Below are 20121 nucleotides of genomic sequence, written 5' to 3'. Positions count from 1 at the left end.
CTAATACAATCTAATTTTTCTTTTGTATTTCTTGAATATAGTACCTTTTGAATTACTCTGTATTTCGGAGTATATCGATATAGTTCTGGATGCAATGCAAAATTCTTTCATGGTGGTCTTTACCTAACACATAAACAATTACCAAGGCTATAAGGGTCTGTAACTACATATACTCTAGACCATATACTCTGTACCAATCTATAATATGCAACAAATAAAACAACTAGGGCTCCATAAAATGGCTCAGCATGCTGCCAAGGCTAAGGATTGAGTTTGATTATTAGAGTCCACATGGTAGAAGAGATTCCTAAAACTTGTTCCCTAACCTTCATGTGCATGCTGGCTGGGGCACATAGCCTGCAAATACAAAATAAATTTTAAAAAGTAACTTATGAAAAAGGAGCTGGAGAGATGATACATTAACTAAAATGACTGCAGTGCAAGCATGACCACCAGAGTTCAGATCACCAAAATCCATGGAAAATACCAGGCAAGGGGTAGTGGACCACCTAGAACTCAAGCTTCCGAATGAGGAGACAAAGGATCTCCAGAGCAAGGTGGCCAGAAAGACTAGCCATACTGGTCAGTGGGAAGAGGTGGAAGAGTGGAAGAGGATTAGTCCCAGCCTCAGGCCTCTGCACTCATATATACACACATTTGTGCGTATACACATAACACAAACACACAAAGATGGATAATAAAACCAAAACAATAACAATAGCAACAACAACACATACCCCAAAACAAAATCCAAAAACCAGTTCTAACACTAAAGAATCATGGCTCCTTAAAGAGAACTTAATAGGTCAAGTGGATAGTTCAGAGGTAGATCACTTGCCTAGCATGACTTCAATCCTCAACACAACATACAAGACTTGGTATCACATAGTGTGTGTACACGTACATGCATTTATTCATGTGTGCTGAGATATACTCTTATTCTGTTGCCCAGACTGGTCTTGAACTGTTGGGACAAAGCAACCATTCTGACTCACTTTCCTAAGTAGCTGGGATCGCAGACATGTACCACCACACCCTGCTCTTTTTTTTTCTTTCTATTTTATGTGTATTGGTGTTTCGCTATGTGTGCCTGGTGCCTGTGTAAGCCAGAAGAAGACATTGGATTCCCTGGGACTGGAATTACAGACAGTTGTGAGCCAGCATGGAAACTGAGCCCAGGTCCTTTGTAAGAGCAACTGGTATTAACTACTGAGCTATTTATTATTGCTTCAGTCTCTTGTGTTTTGATTTTAACAGTTTAAAGTGGTGGCCTTTACAGGGAAATAAATTCAACAGTATCTTAAGCTTATCAGACATAACCAATTAATGACAGTCAGTAGCAAATAGCAAACTAACTGTTAACATTGACCATTGTGGATACTCAAGGGTTGACAGACTGAGCTCAGAGACAACTATTCTGATCCTCAAATTCTACCACCAAATACAAACAAGGACAAAAAATCATAGCAAAAAATAGATGGCACAGGAGTAGGATGTGGGGGCTTGTTTTAAAATGCATGTATACTCCATCATTTCTGCTGAAATCTTGGGAAGCAATTTTTTTTTTCCATTTGATATATGGTCTTATTAACTTTTATAAATCTTCTTCAATAAGTAAGTGGTAAGAGACTATTCAAGCATATATTATCAGTATTTTTATTATGGGTCCCATTTACAACTTACAGTAAGGATAACAGCCGCATAGCAGTAGGCAGGCAGAGAGAAGACAGCCAAAAAGCGGAGTAAAATCCTCAAAGGGCATCTTTTAATTATGGCTGATAAGCTGCCATCCATTTTCACTACTGAACCCACTTGGAAAAGGGATGAATTCTCATCCACAAAGCCCTTACTATTAAAAAATGTCTTTACAAGCACAGTAAGCAGGTAGTACTCACTTTCGAAGGTGGTCATGTTCTTTTAAAAACAGTTCAGTTCTCCTGTTGTTTACTCCAGACCCACTTTTATATGACCTAGAATAATGTCAAGAAAAGGCAAGAACATTTAGTAGATATTGCACCATCAGGTTAAGGGACTAACCCTACTGTAACAGAAGAGACCGCAGTTTCCAATAAACAATCAGAATATAATGCATTCCAATTCCCTTAAAAAATACTATCACAGACATAAAACATAAATCTTCCTCCAGTTTAGATCTAGGGGTTTTTCTGCTTTTCACCAAACCAACCCAATCTTAAGAGGGGATCTGGTTTTTCCTTTGTGTATTGTCTTCTGCCTCATTTTCTCCAAAACTTTAGACTAATTAGCACATGGCACATGGGGCAAGAAAGCTACTGAAACCACTGTATACTTCATAGTAGTGTCAGCCACTGGCCAGCTGAAGCCCAACTGTTCCATCTCAGCAGACTTGAGGGTCCCATGTTCATTGCCAGCACAATAAAGTTAGCAAAAGTGACATTTACTTCTATTAATATTATCATTTTCCTGCTTCTTCCCACTAGTAATAAGAATCAAGAACACTTTTTCCCTTCTCTCTCTCTCTCTCTCTCTCTCTCTCTCTCTCTCTCTCTCTCTCTCTCTCTCTCTCGGCAAGATCTCCATGTAGCCCTGGCTGTCCTGGAATTCACTCTGTAGATCAGGCTGTCTTTGAACTTGCAGAGATGTGCCTACCTCTGCCTCCTGAGTGCTGAGATTAAAAGTTAGGCCATCACAACTAGCCTTTAAGAACAATTTTTAAAAATCCCTGACCTGTACCAGTGCCTACAAGAAGGACCATGTTGAAGGTGCAGAACAGAAGAGCAAGTCTGACGGACTAAGATCACTGTAAAATGCTGAAAGTCCTTAGTTTCACACAAAGCTTTGGTTTTTGTATTAAACTCCTGCCCACATGCAAATGTTTCAGAATTTCAGGGTGTTGATAGCTTCCTGAACATGTAAGTTCCAGGGCAATAGAAAGAAGCAAACAATGGGCAAATAGATGGTTATTGGTCATCATGCCATTCTTAGCGTGAGCAGGAAGGGATCATTTAAGCTGGACTAAGATTAAGGTTGGCAAGGGCTCAAGGGAAGACTGGGAAATGGCAAAGTAGATTTAGTCGATAACTGTAACAAGGCACAAAGCATAATGGAATGGAAATCAAAAACCCCAAAATTTAAATCCGGTTTTGCTACTCAATTTGCAATTAACCACAGATAGAGCCTAAATCCAATAAACATTCTATACAGTAACATGAAAGGTAACTTACTCAATATCTTTTCGTACTGATCCCATGAGATTCTCCCGTTCCCGAATTGCCATAAAGTTTGCTTTGGTTTTATGGAATTCATGTGTATAATCCTGAAATAAATCGACATCCAGTTTCAACATAAACTATTAATGTATGCTTATCCTTCTAAAGTAGTTGTGCATGGTCATCAGGTCACACACTTCAAAACACTTCAGCATTCTACCACCTGGTACTGTATCACACAGAATTACAACGAAAAATGACTTCAAATAGCCTAGGGTAAAAGAGGGGAGGGGGTTTTCTACTCAGTGGTATACTTAATAAGGCATACAGCTTATTTTTATCACACCCTTGCCCCTATCCCTACCTTCCCCTCAGTGTGGATCCAGCCCTGGTGTTTACAAATGCAAAACACATGCTCCACCACTGACCTATACCCTCAGTTCATTTCCAATTAAGTTTATAGTTTCTATCCATTTTCCTATTGTTCTTATTTATATTACTTCTGTGTATAGTAAACAAATGAGTCATTTGCTTTAGTTTCTGACATCAGATCTTCCTTAGCTCTTTACTGTTCAGAAACTATAAATTTCATCTATGCTGTATTCAGGACTTTGATTTTTTTTTTTTTCCTCTCTCCTTTCTTAGGCTTTTTCTACATTTAAATCTTTTGGGAGGGGTAGAGAGGAGGGAGAAAGAAGAAGAGAGAGGGGGAGAGAGGAAGAGAGAGAGAGATATCTATCGGTAAAGTACTATTTGATCCCAGTTAGGCTGTAAAATGCTGGGTGTTGATAGTGTACCCCTATAACCTCAGCAGTAAGAAAGCAGAGAAGGGAGGAGCCCTTGGGCTCACTGGCTGGTCATCCTAGCCAAATTGGCAGGACCCAGGTCCTAGTGAGAACCCCTCCTCAAAAACCTAACTTAATAGAGGTTGACTTCTAACACACACATGTATGCATGTACACGAGCACACATGCATGCACACACAAAACTATCTGTAAAGAATTTTTACAATTTGGGCTGGAGAAATGGCTCAGAGGTTAAGAGCACTGACTGCTCTTCCAGGGGTCCTGAGTTCAATTCCCAGAAACCACATGGTGGCTCACAACCATCTACAATGGGATCTGGTGCCCTCTTATGGTGTGGAAGTATACATGCAGGCAGAAAACTATATAAGTAATAAATAAATAAATAAACAAACAAACAAACAAACAAACAAATAAAATCTTAAAAAAAAAAAGGGAACTTTTACAACTATGTATGCATGTCTGTGTGCATGTCTGTAGGTAGAGGACAATTTGCAGGGGTTATTTCTCTCCCTCTACAATGTGGGGCCCAAGGATTGAACTTAGGTTGTCAGGCTTTGCAGCCAGTGCCTTTACCCACGAAGCCACTTGGCTGACCCCTAGAAACAAACTATCAATTATCCTAGTTTTTAAACAGAGCTTACCATCTGGTAGAATTAAACATTCATCTTCATTTTCAGAACTGTACTAAGCTTTATCCTTTGTTATTCTTATGTGATTCTAAACAGACTTTGGTATAATCTTGCCATTCTAAAATAAGTAAGGAAAGTCAGGCTTGGCTAGTGCATACCTGTAATCCCAGAACTTGGGAGGTGGAACAAGAGATCACAAACTCAAGGACAGTTTGTGGTAAAGGAAATTCTGTCTCAAAATAAAATTAATTAACAAAGGAGGAAAGAAAGGAAGGAGGGAGGGAGGGAAAGAGGGAGACAGGCAGGAAGGAAGAAAAGAAAATAAAGAGCTTGGTATGGGCACACACTTGTAAAGTATTTGGAGGCTGAGGCAGGAGGATGGAAGTCAGGGGCAATTCTGGATTACAAAGTCAGAGCATAAACTCTACCCTTTTTCCTTTATATATATGTGTATGTACGGTTTCATTTGCCCCACAAGAGGGCTTTGAACTACTGATCCTCTTGTCTCCACCTCCCAAGTACTGGAATTACCGGTGTGCATCATCACACCTGGCTTTGAATGTGGGTGTTGTCATTTTCTGGTACTGGTGACTGAATTAGGGCCTCATTTGTACTATCACTGTGCTGCTCCTGACCACAAGCCCCGTTCATTATATTTTCTAGTAGGACCTCGTTTATATAGAGGATAATGGCTTGCTTTATATATACCATCTTACTGAATTTGTTTCTAGCATTTTCATTTAACTTTTGTGGTGTATCAGAAATACATGATCTTATGACACATATTAGGAATTTTGCCTCTTCTTTTCAAATATTTATATTTCTGGCTCTGCTGTTGTTTTTATTAACTGCACCAACGAGAAACTCCAAAGCAGCATCAGACATTTATGGTGGTTATAAGTACCCTTTTCTTGTTTTGGTCTTTTTCTTTTCTTTTTCATTTCCAGTCAGGGTCTAACTTAATCTACTCTAGCCTTGAACTTCTGATTCTTTTGCTTCTTCCTTCTTCCTTCTAAGTGCTGAGATTATAGACCTGTACCAGCACATCCAGTTCTATGTAGAGCTGAGAATTGAACTCAGGGCAAACACTCGGTCACCTAAGCTGTATCCCCAACTCCCGTTTTCTTTAATGAAAATGTTTTCAGGGTTTTACCACTGGCCATAATCCTAGCGCTCAAACTGAAATTCACTTTTTTTGCATTGGGCAAATTATTTTTAGTTCTTCTTTGTGTATGTGGGAGCATGTGTGGTGGTTTGAAAGAAAATGCCCCTAAAGGAAGCAGTACTATTAGGAGGTGTGGCCTTGTTGGAGGAAGTGTTACTGTGGAAGCAGGATGTGAGGTCTCATGCATGTTCAAGCCACACCCAGTGAGACAGTTCACTTCCTGTTGCCTCTGCAGGATGTACAACTCTCGGCTACCTCTCCAGCACCATGTCTGCTTGCACTTCACCATGTCCCACCATGATGATAATGGACTGAGCCTCTGAACTGTAAGCCACAACAATTAAGTGTTTTCCTCTATGAGAGATGCTGTGGTCATGGTGTATCTTCATAGCAATAGAAACCCTAACTAATACAGCACAGGTGCATATTCACACTTCTGGAGACTGAACTTGGGGCCTTGTACATGCTAATCACAAACTGAATTATAATTCTATTCCTTTTTGTTGTTTTCCCTCAAGACAGGGTCTCATTATGTAGCTCTGGCTAGCCCTGAATTCACTACACAGACCGGGCTGACTTCCAACTTGTGGCAATCCACCTGCCTCTGCCTCCCACGTGCTGAGGTTATAGCTATGTGCCACCATACTCAGATTCCTTTTTGTGAACCAGCACGATGGCTTAGCAGGGAAGGGCATTGCTGCCAATCCTAACAATGTGAGTTCAATCCCAAGCGTTCACATGATGGAAAACTAGAACTAGCTCCTGTGAATTGTCCTCTGACCTTCACACATGTACCATGACTCCTGCACTGTGACACATGCACACGTGCATGTGTGTACACACATATACAAATATAAATATAAAAAAGAAAAGTTTCAAACAGATTCTTTTCTTGTGTGTGTGTGTGTGTGTGTGTGTGTGTGTGTGTGTGTGTGTGTGTGTGTGTATGCACATGTGTGTTTCCTATACATGTATGCAGAGGCCAGAAATGAATGTGGATATCTTCTTCTGTTCTCCATGTGCTTTTTGAGACAGGGTCTCTCAATGAATCTAAAGCTTGCTATGTTGGCTAGGATAGCTGGCCAGCATGTTCTTTGGATCATCTGGGTCCATCTCCTACAATGTTGGTGTTACAGGTACACATGGTCCTGGCTTGTATATGGGTTCTAAGGATGTGAATTCAGATCCTCTTGTTTTTATAGCAAGCATTCTGACCAATCAGCCATATTACCACTGCCACCACCACTTCAGACATGGTCTCACTCTGCAGTCTTAGCTGACCTGGAACTTATTATGCAAACCAGGTTGGTTGTCTTTGAACTCACTGAAAATTACCTTCTTCTGACTCCTGAGTGCTAGGATTTAAAGGTGTGTACTAATCTTTAAAGAGTTCCTAAATGGGCTGGAGAGTTAAGAGCCCTGGCTGCTCTTCCAGAGGACCTGGATTCAATTCCCAGTACCTACAGGACAGCTCATAACTGCCTGTAACTCCAGTTCCAGAGAATCTGCCACCCTCACAGACATACATACAGGTAAAATACAAATGCACATGAAATAAATAAATTTAAAAAGAGTTCTTAAAATTACCTGTAGAATGTCCCTATGTCGCTGCAACGTGTGCATGAGGGCTGCATTCAATGAGGGGACCCCTGCACTGTTGGTGTATTCTGCCATTTTATCATTTACCCCTGTAAGCTAGGAAGAAAAGGAGAAAATATTTTAAAAAGCACAAAAAACAGCTCCAGGAAATTGCTATGTTTGTGCTCTTGGCTGGCAGCAAACAAGGACTCAGTCAATCAGCATTTCCCACAAATAACATCTGTTACAATTTGGATGGTTTCAATAAATATAATGCAGAACCACATCTAGCAAATAGCAAACTAGCTGTTTAGCCAAAAGCACTTACCCTTGCCAAAAGCTGTTCAATTTCAATTGCCATTGTCTCAAACATTCTATCTTGACTTGATCCATTTAATAGAGGTGTTGTGTCAGAACTAAAGAGAAGTTTAATTAAAAAAAAAAAAAAATCCATTACTCAGTGCTTTAAAAACAGCCTTAAAATAACAAGGTAATTTTCCTTAAAGTGGTCGAATGAACCCCAAAACATTCTATTTCTTTAAAGATAATGCTTTTAAAATCAGCAAGATGACTCAGCGAGCAAAGATGCCCGAAGCCAGGCCTGATGCCCTGAGTTCGATTCCAGGGCCCACATGGTAGAAGGAGAGAACTGACTCCTGTAAGTCGTTCCCTGACAGTGCATATCATAGTCACTCTACATAAGTGTAATTAAAACAATTTAACTATGATTTCATTTTTCTTTTGAAAAATGTCCCACATGCCCTAAATTACTAAATACAATACAAAATATAAATCATAAAGACATTCCGAATGCTGTGTACTATTCCCCAAATGATAGAAAATAGTTCAAGCAACTTAAACCCTGAATCTAAAAACAAATAAGAAGCCAAAAATGCCTTATAATAGTGAAGGAAAAAACAGATTAGATTCCTTTATGGGGCTTGTGAGATATAATCTTTAGCTTTTCTTCAAAATTATGGTTTCTTATGCCTTAAATTCTCACTTCCTCTGATGACTCTTACTAAGAAATAAAACTGAGATTTAAATGACCTGATTAGATAACCAGTTATTAAGGAGTCAGGAGCTAGTATTCAGGCCAACAGAGAATGGCCAGCACACTTTCATACAAGCTTTCCACATCTTCATCATAATATACATTCATCTCATACTGTTTTACAAAAAGTCTTTAATGTCTTTTTAAATCTGACTTTTTACAGATGAAAGATGTTTGACAGACTCAAATTTTAAAATCACATATACTGAGAGTTTCATCTATCTCTTCTGGAAAAAAAAAAAACAGTACCTTTTATCAGAAACACAAGTAGTGTATGTATAATCACATGAGTGGCTTAATATAGATGAGTTATTTTTCACACAAATAAAATGGATTACACTCTCCAAAGTGTATGAAGAACTTTTCCTGCCCTTTTATAGCATCTGAACGTGGCAACTCAAAGAATCAATCATCAATTCAATGTCAAAAAGAACTTTAGCCACCACTGTTCCCCTATTTACTTTCCAACAAAAACAATCAGTGAAACAGCAAAAAAGTAGCTAATGAGAGGGTTCTGTTTGTTTGTTTTAAAGATTATTTATTTTACTTTATTTATGGGTATGTTTTCTGCCTATGTGAATTTACGTGCATCATGTGTATGTAGGAGCCAGAAGAGACCATTAAGAGGGCATCAGATTCCCTGGAGCTGGAGTTAGAGGCAGGAGCATGGCCATGTAGTTCCTGAGAGTCAAACCTGGGTCCTCTGCAAGAGCAGTACGAGCTCACAGCTGCTGAGCCATCTCTCCAGCTCCAGATTTTTCCCCCTTAAAGACAGAGGCCTGCTTTGTATACATAGGCCAAGCTAGCCTGGAACTTGTAATCTTTCTGCTCCATTCTCTTAAGTGCTGGGATTATAGGCATGTACCATGCCTGGCTTTAATAAGGATTCTTATTTTGGATGTTTAACTAGGTCTTAAGCTTTATTTCTTCTTCAAACATTCCTACTTATATGTCTTGCAACATGACATAAAAATATCTAGTTCTTAGCCAGGCATGGTGGTACACACCTTTAATTCCAGCACTTGGGAGGCTGAGACAGGAAAATAACAGGGTTGAGTCCAGCTTGGGCTACACAATGATAAACAAGAGTGGTGTTGAGGTTGGGATCAGCTCTTTACTGTGTCACAGCTGAGCCAAGGTTGTGAAGGTATCTCCTAAAACGTGCCACCACAAAAAGGCTGTATATTCTAATATAAGCCCTTCCCTACCATATACATTTAAAAGAACAGTGGGCCAATAGAAGTCAAGGAAGGAAACTGCCTCTGTCTTTTTCCTAGTTAAGTGCCTAGCACCTGGCAAATGGTGATTATTTACTGTTCTTTAAATATTTGTTGAATGAATGAGTAACAGGGCTATCTCTACTACTGGATATTTCATATTCACTATTCTTAGGACAGCATAGAAGCCCAGGGAAATGGTCAAAAACTCATTCTCTACAATATTAGAATTCAGTTAAATTTAATTCACTTGATAATGTGTGATGATCCACAGACGACCTAATTCTCAACATACAGTAAGAAAACCAAAATAACAAAACAGCCCAAGTCTCCTAGAAGAAATGTTCTGGTGATTGCTGACTTTATTCATGAGACATGCTTCTAATCTGGGCATTAAACACAAGACAAAGCATGCAGTCTTTATTTTTCCGTGCTGGAGATTACAGCACCCAACTCACACCCACCAGCCAAGTACTCTGCCACAGAGCCCAACCTCAGCCTTGTCCTCACAACCACAAGCTTTCTATCAAAAGCAGTCAGTCCCAGTGTGTAGCTGAATTCAGAATGTTCTCTTTTAAAGAGACTCTGAGCAGGGAACACAGAAAAAGCATCCTGCAATAGTATTTCCTGACAGACTTGTCACTGGCAAAACCAAATGTGAGCTTTAACAATGGGAAAAAAGCTTTCTGAACAGAAAATTTACTCACTGGGGGGGGGGGGGGATCCTCACTCTCCTTACTTGGTGAAAGTGTGCAAAGAAATGTCTTGCTCTGGAGTCCATGGGACATGCTACTAACATTTTTAGAGCCCAAAGTCAATACATTGGCCTTGCTAACTTTGCAAGCCATATACATGCCCTTATGAAAAAAGGAACACTTTGGCTACTATAATTAAAGGAGCTTTTGCTGGAATGTGTTTAATATGGCAGCTCTTAGAATATGGGTTCTGGAGAGAGAAGGTGTAAGTTCAGATTCAAGCTCAGTTTTGTTGTTTTCATTATTAGCTAAAATAAATAAATAAATCCATCTTCCACTAATCTTTGAAAAATACAGAAATAAGAGTTGATTAAAAACTGACAACTCTGTATACATAAGCATAATCTGGGTGGAAATATTCACAGTAGCATTTATACAAGGATCTAATAATAGAATTTGCAATGTGGTAATTATTCTATGCCAGCTATTAAAATTATTAGCAAAAATTAGAAATGTCCATCAAATAGCTAAATCCTAATGCAGTTGTTTTAATACATGTAACAAATGAAGACAGTAAAGTTAAATGCATCCACAACTGAACCTCAAAGATAATGTTAAACAAACAAACAAACAAAAAACCCAAACAGCTTTTGTAAGATACTATGACTTGCCTAGGAGTACTAAGATATGTAACAAAAATGTGATATTTATATGTAAATAGAAAAGACAACAATGTGATATGTTATTAGGGACTTCACTTGAATCTGCTGCAATCATTATTTCTTTAAAAGAGACACAAGCAAAAAAGGGTTCATTGTGTTATTCCTTATATATTTCTAAAAATCTCAAACATTTCCTAATTTTTTTTAAACAAGTAGATAACTTAAAGTAATCACAAGACTTAAAAATATGAATAAATTCCCTTGGGCTGCAAAATAAATAAATAAATAAATAAATAAATAAATAAAACAGTAAAACTAGCTTCCATGATTAACTGTGAGAGCCCTACATTAGATTCATTCTAAAAGAATAAACACCAGAAAAACAGTTCATATGTTTTGCATTTAGGTAGATCCTCAGTTTCATTCAGAAATTAGAAAACAAAAATCAGCCAGGTGGTGGTGGCACATGCCTTTAATCTCAGCACTGGAGAGGCAGAGGCAGGCAGATCTATGAGTTTGAGGCCAGCCTGGTCTACAGAGAGTTTCAGGACAGTCAGAATTATACACAGAAACCCTATCTTGAAAAACAAAAATAAAAGGAAGCAGAACAGAACTCATTGTGGACAAATCAGACACTTCTGTGGACTGAGACGGAAACTTCTTTGGATTTGCCACTGAGCCCAGAATGAGTTTACAATCAAATGTCTCTTATCTCAGCCTCCAAGTGCTAGGACAACAGGTTTACAGACCTGGCATCAAAAACGTTATTGATATTTTTAAACTCTAGAAGTTTCTTCCTGAGTTATCGCAATCTTTGTCTAAAGATCTCAAATAAATCTCAAGAATTAGAATTTCAGTAGGACATCCCCCACACACACACACACAGACACCCCACACACATAAAGAAAATGACAAAGAAATTAAAACATCAATAGTTCACCAGTAGACTGTCATAGAGTTCTGTGTCTCAGTTTACTTTTAAAAACACCATATAATCTAAGGTATAAGAGAAGCCAGTAGTACCTATACCTATCGCGTCCTCCATCTCGGGCGCTGCTGTGACTGTAACTTGTGCACAGTTTACTGAAGGAAACTAGTTTCAGGTCAAGTTCATTTTCCAGCTGTCGAGCTTGTTTCCTGAGATCTTTAAGGAAATTAAAAAGGCAAATCATTTTCCACCAAGAAACATTAAAATTACAAGAGTATTTTGAAGAAAGCCTACTATCACATACTGATCTCTGATCTAGTTGCCCAGAAACCAAAGTCTTACCCAAGCAAGTAAATTAAACTTCAGACAGGAGCACTAAGGGGAGCCTGGGTGGGAGACACACAACCTTCCACTTTTCTTTCAGCCAACCTAACATTCAGAGATTACTTTTACAGCAATAACCCAAAGTTGTAACTTGAAGGAAAACAAGGAGAATAGAAGTCTTCATACAAATATAAAGAAATGAAAATGGTTTATGACCACCACATCAATTTACCAGCTAACTTTATAAGAAGTCTACATTCTTTTGAAAGAAATTTCATGTTTCAAAGCTTTGTTAAGATTTTGGGATTCTTCTCATACAGGTAAAATACCTTAACAATTAAACACAAAGAAAAAGCCAATCAACAAAAATTAAAAATGGCCTTTTCAAAAACATTGAGGGGGATAGAGGTTAAAAACAAACAGTGCATCATGAACAAGGCAAAATACAAAATGTAACAGGTTTTTAAAGTATATATTTTGCCCGGCGGCGGAGGTGGCTCATGTCTTTAATCCCAGCACTCAGGAGGCAGGGGCAGGCAGATCTCTGTGAGTTCAAGGCCAGGACAGGCTCCACAGCTACACAGAGAAACCCTGTCTTGAAAAAAGAAAAAAAAGTATATGTTTTAAAAGTAGAAACAACAGATAAACAGGTGTAACAGCTTGGCTTCTAAAGGGCTGAATGAAGGAAGCCATACCTGGAAACTCCTATATATATCTGAGTATTATTATTCATGCTAAGAGTTCAAATGAAAGAACTAAAACACCCTACAGGACAGAAGAATCTGAATGCAATGGAAGGAAGGAAGCAGAACTATATGATGGATTATATTAACCTAGAGACCAAATCCCTCTTCGAATGTCAGCTCGGCAACTACTGTCTTTGAGATTTACTGAGGATTCAGTCCATCTAAAAGCTTCAGCCTTGTTTTTAAATCTCTACTGTCAGTGTTTTTCTATACATGCTTAAAGCATTTGACACAAGGTATACTACCAATAACGGCTTTATAGTGTTTCATAGCCTACTGACTATCAAAGACACCAGTAGCCACATCTGCATAATTTAAAAATAAATTTTAGCTATTACAAGTATTTCCAATGGGCATTTTAAATACATGTTTTAAGCTGTAGGCAGGTTTCCCTTTAAGTCTAGCTTTTTCTCTTTCTTTCTTTTTTTTTTTTTTTTTTTTTTTTTTGGTCTAATGGGAAACATCAAGTAGAACATATTTTGAAAATATGACAGACTGGAACTTAAAATTCAGTCTCTTATGTCAAATGGTTGATGACAATAACTATGGTGATACACTGTTTATGCTTAAAGCCACTGGAGACCAAAATAGCAAAGCAGCCAAGCCAATAGATCTTACCTATACTCAGGTGAAAAGGCAATCCTGTCTCCACAAATCTTCAGAGGCAAAAGTCTCTTAATTCCTGCCTCATCCTCCTCATATTCTTTTCTCTACCCAGCCATATCCTCTCTCCACCTCCCTAGTGCTGGGATTAAAGGCGTGTGATCCCAGGTGCTAAGATCACCTTTTCGTGTGTGCTGTTTCTTTTAGGACTGGTTCAATTTTGTGTAGTTAATGTGGCCTTTAACTAACAGAGATCAGTCTACCCCCCCCCCCCAAGTGGTGGGATTAAAGATGTATACCACCACCGCCTGGCTTCTATATAGCTAACTAGTATAGCTGCTTTGCTATTTTGACCTCCAGTGACTTTGATAAATCATAAACAATATATCACCACACCATATTTTCCAGGGGCTTCATCGGTCAGAAAGAGGGAATAGGGGAAAAAAAAAAAAAAAGCAAAGAAGAAAATAGTTCAAAGAAAATGTGAGCCATTTCTGATCTTTGTGGCTCATAGTGTAGTCTAGGAATGCTTTACATGACCCTCACTTGATTGGACCAGATTTTCAGGAATTAAACACACTTGAATGTTCTCTTGGGAGGATGATAACAAATGTATCAATTAGAACCCTTTATCATTTTAACAATATGATCCTGAACTCCAGGACAGAAGGTAAAGTTATTTTCAGTATTCTGTCACCCAATCCTCGATGAAGTCTCAATCTTAAATTGCCAATAGGGGTCCAGGAGGTGACAGTCCCCGTAATGTCTGGGAACCCCTCAAGGCCGGCCGGGCTGACAAGTTCCTCTCAGTTTTCTGACAGTGGCCGTAACTCCAAGGCTCTGCCTACTGTCTTCCGGGCTCTGGATCTTCTGGCTCGACACTCGTCTCCTCCCAAGAGTTCGTCCCCAAAGCCCCATCGGCAGCCTCACCACTCCTCAAACACGTCCACCTGGAGCCCCAGGCGCCTCTTCTCTCCATCCCGGCTCCCTCCACTCCACCCAACCCCTTCCCAGATCCGGTTCACTCCGCCCCAGCCTCTTCCTCGAGTTCCCAGGCCCGGGGCGCCTTTCGGACAACCTCATAGCGCAGTGTGGCCGTTCCTGAGGTCTGTCTCTTCCCTCTGCTGCCTTCCTCAAGACCCGGCCTCACTCAGGGGCCCCTGCACCTGGCAGGACCCTCCCGGAGGCCTCGCCCTCACCTTCCCAGTAATTGCTGGTTCCCGCCGCCATCTTTGTTGCCCAACGTCAGTCGGGACAGCAGAGTAGAGGCGTTGCGGGCCAGAGAGTCACCTCCACGCCTTCTTCCACCCGGAGCGCCAGGGCTGATGGGATACGCGAGTCTCCGTAGATACCTCCACCTGGTGGACAATTCGTTATTTTACATCTTTAAGTGGTGCGTTTGAAAACTTCGGTTTAGCTTGTGACGCTGCCTGAATCTCTCTGTCCTGGGTGTTCATACCACCTTCCTGCGCCCTCAGTCTTCGATTCGTTCGCCTAGGCTTGTTCCTCCTTTCAGTAGGTGACTGAGAGGAGAGGAGACACACTCGCGGTTTCCCTCATGTCCGCTGCAGTAGATGTTTTGGGACTGGGGGCGGGTGTATAGTGAGTAAGGTGCCTGCCTAGATGTTAAGAGGCTCGGGGTGATCCCAGCATTCCATAAACAGAACATGGGTGACACATGCCTTCAGTCCTAATACTCAGAAGGTGGGGTCAGGAGGATCAGAAATTTAAGATCACCCTCGGCTATGAAGGGAGTTCGAAGCTAGGGATAAATGAAGCCCCCCATCTCTAGAAGAAAAAGAAGGGATGTGTCTTCAGTCAGCATTTTCCTTTTTGGGACTTTCAGCGACTCTTTTCCTCACCCTCCCTCCACCTGTGTCCACCTTCCACCCTCCCACATGTGAGGCTTTCTTCCTTATGTCTACAGCAGAGCCTCAGCCCTCTCTTCTTTTTAGTCAGCACGGGGTGCTAACTACTTCCCTCCTCTTTTCTCCCCTTCCCCTCCCTTCCCTAACATGCTCACAACCTGAAGCTCACCCATTTGGTTAGATTGGCTGTTTTGCAAGTCCCAGTTTTGCTCTTGAGTGTTGGGATTACAGACATGTGCACCTATGCCTAGCTATTCATGTTTGTGTTAGGGATCTGAAGTCACATCCTCATGCTCGTATGCCAAGCAATTCACTGGTTGAGTATAATCTGTATTCAACTAACAGAATGTTATGTGTGGTTTAAGTTCATTGAGAAGTAGGTTGTGGACATAGGGTTACCACCCCTGCCCTCAGAGTCACACACTTTATACCCAAGCATGTCTCTCTGTGTCTCACAAGATCCCTTGTCTGAGGATGGGCTGGCCCAAAGAGTAAAAATGCCATGTCTGTGGAAACAGAGGAGAGTGAAGTGTTTGAGTCTAAATACTATGTCCTTGATCGCAGCTGGAAGGCCAATCAGTCCCAGTCACCTGGCCAACATAAAAACAGCTGTGGTGGGAAAGGCTCATTGGCAGTCTCACCTAACAGAAGACATTCTTCCTGGAACCCTTTTGTGGATCATGGGCTCCAACTGATTGTTCTTGTTCTCCATGCTTCCCCAGTTGCTTTCTGCTGGATAATGTAAGTGTCTGATTTCATGCACTATGCACTACTACCTCCTTCCTGTTTCATTCTTTTACTTCTGCTTGATGTATTGAAAATAGCATGCTGTTGCAGATCGTTCTTCATACAGAACACTGAGCACTCTCCCAGGTCCCCAAGTACTCATTTTTAAAATTCTATTTCTCATTGTTCTGGCTGGAGAACATCCACTATTCTATCTTCAAGTTGATTGACAAACAAATGGGTTTTTTGATGGGAGATGTCATTCTGTATATGTTTCTCATACTGGTTAATAAATAAAGCACTGTTGGCCAATAGGAAAGGAAGATAGGAGGGACTAGGAGACAAGGAGGAAGAGGAAGTAGTAAGGAGGGGTCAGGATGGAGAGCCTGGAGAGAACAGAACTGCCATTCCTCCGCTCTCGGTAAGACCACGTGGAAATACATAGAAATGGGTTAATAATTAAGACAGAGCTAGCCGATAAGAAAGTAGCACTTGGCCAACAGCATAATATCAAATACAAAGTCTCTGTGTATTATTTGGGGCTGGCGTGGCGGCAGGACAAGACTCGGCGGTGGGCAAAAAACCGTATTCCTTACAAATGGCACCCAACGTGGGCCCGCTCCATTTTGCTGCCAAACCCATCTGGTGAGCCGATTTCAATTACTGAACTTTTCAGATCTGAGAGCTTGCGCTCACTCCCTCATGTTTGTGAGAACTGCCTCCTGCTGAGACGTTTTTAAATCATGGGTTACAAGTTTGTTTATAGCTGGACATGGTGGTACACACCCTTAATTCCCAATGGCTGGGAGGCAAAGCAACATGACCTCTGCATTTGAGGATGGACTGGCTTACATAGTGAGTTCCAGGACAGCCAGGAGTGTCTAGAGAGAGTCTTATCTCAAAGAACAAAACAAATGAAATAATAAAAAAAGAGTTTGTTTATAAATACCAGGCTATTTTCTTTGTGGGTGCTTTTAAATTCTTGTCAGATAATTCTGATATCTAGATGTTGGCGTCTGTTGGTTGTGGTTTTCATTAATTGCAATTTCCTGGGTTCTTGCCATATGAGTGATATATGTCTTTCTATGTATATGTCCTGAGTATTTTAGGGTGGGGGGGAAGATGGATCCATTGGTAAATCAAACATGAGGCCATGAGTTCAAATCCCCTAGAATCCATATACCCATGTTAAAAAAAATTTTAAGCCAGGAATAGCAGATTGAACCTGTAACTCTAGTGTGGAGGTTGGGGTAGATTGGGGAGATGGCCAGAACACAGGAACTCATTGGCCTCCCAGCCTACTGGAATCTGTGAAGCTCCAGGTTCAGTGGGAGACTGTTTTCCAAAAATAAGGTGGAGAGTGATTGATGGAGACATCCAGCATCCATTTCTGGCCTCCACATGGATACAAATGCATGCATGCCTGCATGTACATATGTACATACACACATAAATGTACCACTCACACAAAATACAAAAATTTTTTAAATGTATTGTGGATATTTTAGGTATTGTAAGTACAGTGATTTGAATGTGGAATGCCCTCCCACAGGGTCATGTATTTGAACACTTGGTTTCCAGCTGGTGGTGCTCTTTAGGTTGTAGAACCTTTAGGAGGAGGAGTCTTGTTGAGGAGGAGGAGTCTTGTTGAGGAGGTGGAGTCGGTGGAGGAAGAGGAGTCTTGTTGAGGAGGTGGAGTTTTGCTGGAGTCTTTCCAAGCAATAACATACTACAAAACATTTTTTCTCTAAATGAGCCCATGTTCCCTAGTTACTAGGCCTCTGAGCTTACTCTCCTGTGGCAGGTGGGAAGAGGCCCACAGCAGCTCACCTCAGCCAAAGATCAGCAAAACACTTCCATGTTCAGACTAGACATGTATGACATGGGAGAGTGAATCAGGAGCTAGGGGAGATGGCCCTGTGTGTATAGTGTTGGGCAAGTGTAAGGACCTGAGTTCAGATTTCCAGCACTCACATAAATGCCAGGCAAGTGTGGCTGTAATCCCAGCACTAGGGTTGCAGAGACAGGAGATTCCTGAAGCAAGCTGGCTAGCTGGGCTAGCCAATCAGTGAGCTTTGTTCAAGTGAGAGAACCTGAAGAGCAGTGAGGAAGACACTTCACAGGAACCGCTAGTGTACACGCGCGCGCGCGCGTGCACACACACACGCACACACGCACGCACACACGCACACACGCACACGCATATATGCTTATACAATGCAAACATGCATGCATATATATATGTGTGTATATATATATATATATATATACATATATATATATATATGCCCAGATATCATACAAACATAGGCATGCAATAAAGAAGAATGAATCAAAATCCATGGTATGTTTTGGGGTGTTAGAGGATCAGCTCTTACAGACTGGGCCAACATCTTAGTCTCCTATTACTGCTATTAGTGGAAATTGTGAATTTCAGATTTCTTGAGGTGCTCCTAAAGGGAGTTGCCAGTAGATAGCTTTTCTTAACTGTTCAGAAATATGCCATGACTTCCCAATAGAGTGTCTTCTTGGAAGAGACAACAGGGCATTGACACTGGGTCTCCTACAGTCTCTGTCTGCATTGAAAGGCAGGGTTCAAAACAAAACAAAACAGATTTTACACAAAGAAACCAGGTTGTTAAGGATAGCATGTGTGACAAGAAAGCAATGCTGACCTAGTGTTGGTGGCACATGCCTTTAATCCCAGCACTCAGGAGACAGAGGCAGGCGTATCTCTGTGAGTTTGAGGCCAAATTGGTTTACAGTGCTAGTTCCAGGACAGGTTCCTAAGCAATATAGAGAAACCCTGTCTCAAAAAACAAAAAACAAAACAAAACAAAGAAAGCAAGCAAGCCATTTAGAACCCAGCTTGGAGGACCTGAGAGATGAACAGGGGAATGAATGGGAAATGTGTTAGGATTTCTATTGCTATAAAGAGACAACCATGACCATGGAAACTCTCATAAGACATTTAACTGGGTGGCTTACAGTTCATAGGTTCAGTCCATTATCATCATGGAGGGACATAGTGGCATGCAGGCAGACACAGTGCTGGAGAAGGAGCTGAGAGTTCTACATCTTGACCTTTAAGTGACAGGAAGTGAACTCTGTCACTGGGTATAGCTTGAGTGTAGGAGACCCCAAAGCCCACCTCCACAATGACACACTTCCTCTAATGAGACCATACCTACTCCACAAAGCCACACCTCCTAATGATGCCACTCCCTTTGGGGGCTATTTTCTTTCAAATCACCACAGGAAATGATGTGTAAAGGGGAAACTGGACTGTTTTTAACTAGGAGGCAAGATCTCCAGGTAGTAGCTGGGGACCAAAGGCTAGACCACATGACAAACAAGGTTAATAATGGGGAAAATCCATTGGCAAGAGCCCAAAAGAAAAGAGGGCTCTGACTTGAGACCTATTTCTCCTGCCTTGGCTAGTTTCCTAATCTATTATGTAGATAAGGTATAGGAGTCAAAGACTTTACACTCACCATGTAATGGAAGCCTTGTCACACGAAGACAAACAGCAAGGATGCTGCCTCCTAGTTTAAAACACAGTGAGTCTCACTAATTAGCCCTGGCTGTCCTGAAATTTTATGCATAGGTCAAACTGGTCTGGAACTCAGGGGTCCACCTGCCTGTTTCCCAATTACTGGGATGAAAGGTGTCACCATTCCCAGCCCACCTTTTCAAATTGTTCTTAATAAAGTATGTTTCACCTCAAACCACCCAGAGTTACAAGACAAACTATATTGTTTGTAATTTGTAAATTGTTTTGTATTTCCCTACATAAACATACCACCTGCAATTAAAAAAAATGTTATCTAGTTTTCAAAAAAAGCTTGGTTTTATATGAGTGTTTTGCCTGCATGTATGTGCAGTGTGTTCATACTTGATGTCCAAAGATGGGAGTGTCAGATCCCCAGGAA

The 20121-nt window shown here is 40.7% G+C and overlaps 1 protein-coding gene across 2 annotated transcripts in view; it reads right to left on the bottom strand.

Moving 5' to 3' along the window:
* Window positions 1-14937, bottom strand: part of Gosr1 (golgi SNAP receptor complex member 1) — a 33263-nt gene extending 18326 nt beyond the window's left edge. The window contains exons 1-6 of one of the 2 annotated variants that reach the window (XM_051179971.1): window positions 14795-14937; window positions 12018-12138; window positions 7695-7782; window positions 7376-7483; window positions 3204-3295; window positions 1896-1970 (exon numbers count right to left, since the gene is read on the bottom strand). In XM_051179971.1, coding sequence (XP_051035928.1) covers window positions 1896-1970; window positions 3204-3295; window positions 7376-7483; window positions 7695-7782; window positions 12018-12138; window positions 14795-14825 — 515 coding nt within the window. In that variant the 5' untranslated portion in view covers window positions 14826-14937. The remainder of the gene's footprint in view (window positions 1-1895; window positions 1971-3203; window positions 3296-7375; window positions 7484-7694; window positions 7783-12017; window positions 12139-14794) is intronic. The other variant, XM_051179972.1, reaches the window with a different exon arrangement.
* Window positions 14938-20121: the final 5184 nt, after the last annotated feature.

The sequence above is a fragment of the Phodopus roborovskii genome, unplaced genomic scaffold (genome assembly GCF_943737965.1).
Source record: "Phodopus roborovskii unplaced genomic scaffold, PHOROB, whole genome shotgun sequence".
Lineage (NCBI taxonomy): Eukaryota > Metazoa > Chordata > Mammalia > Rodentia > Cricetidae > Phodopus > Phodopus roborovskii.
The sequence above is the reverse complement of the archived record's forward strand: the minus strand, read 5'-3'. Positions and strand labels throughout refer to the sequence as shown.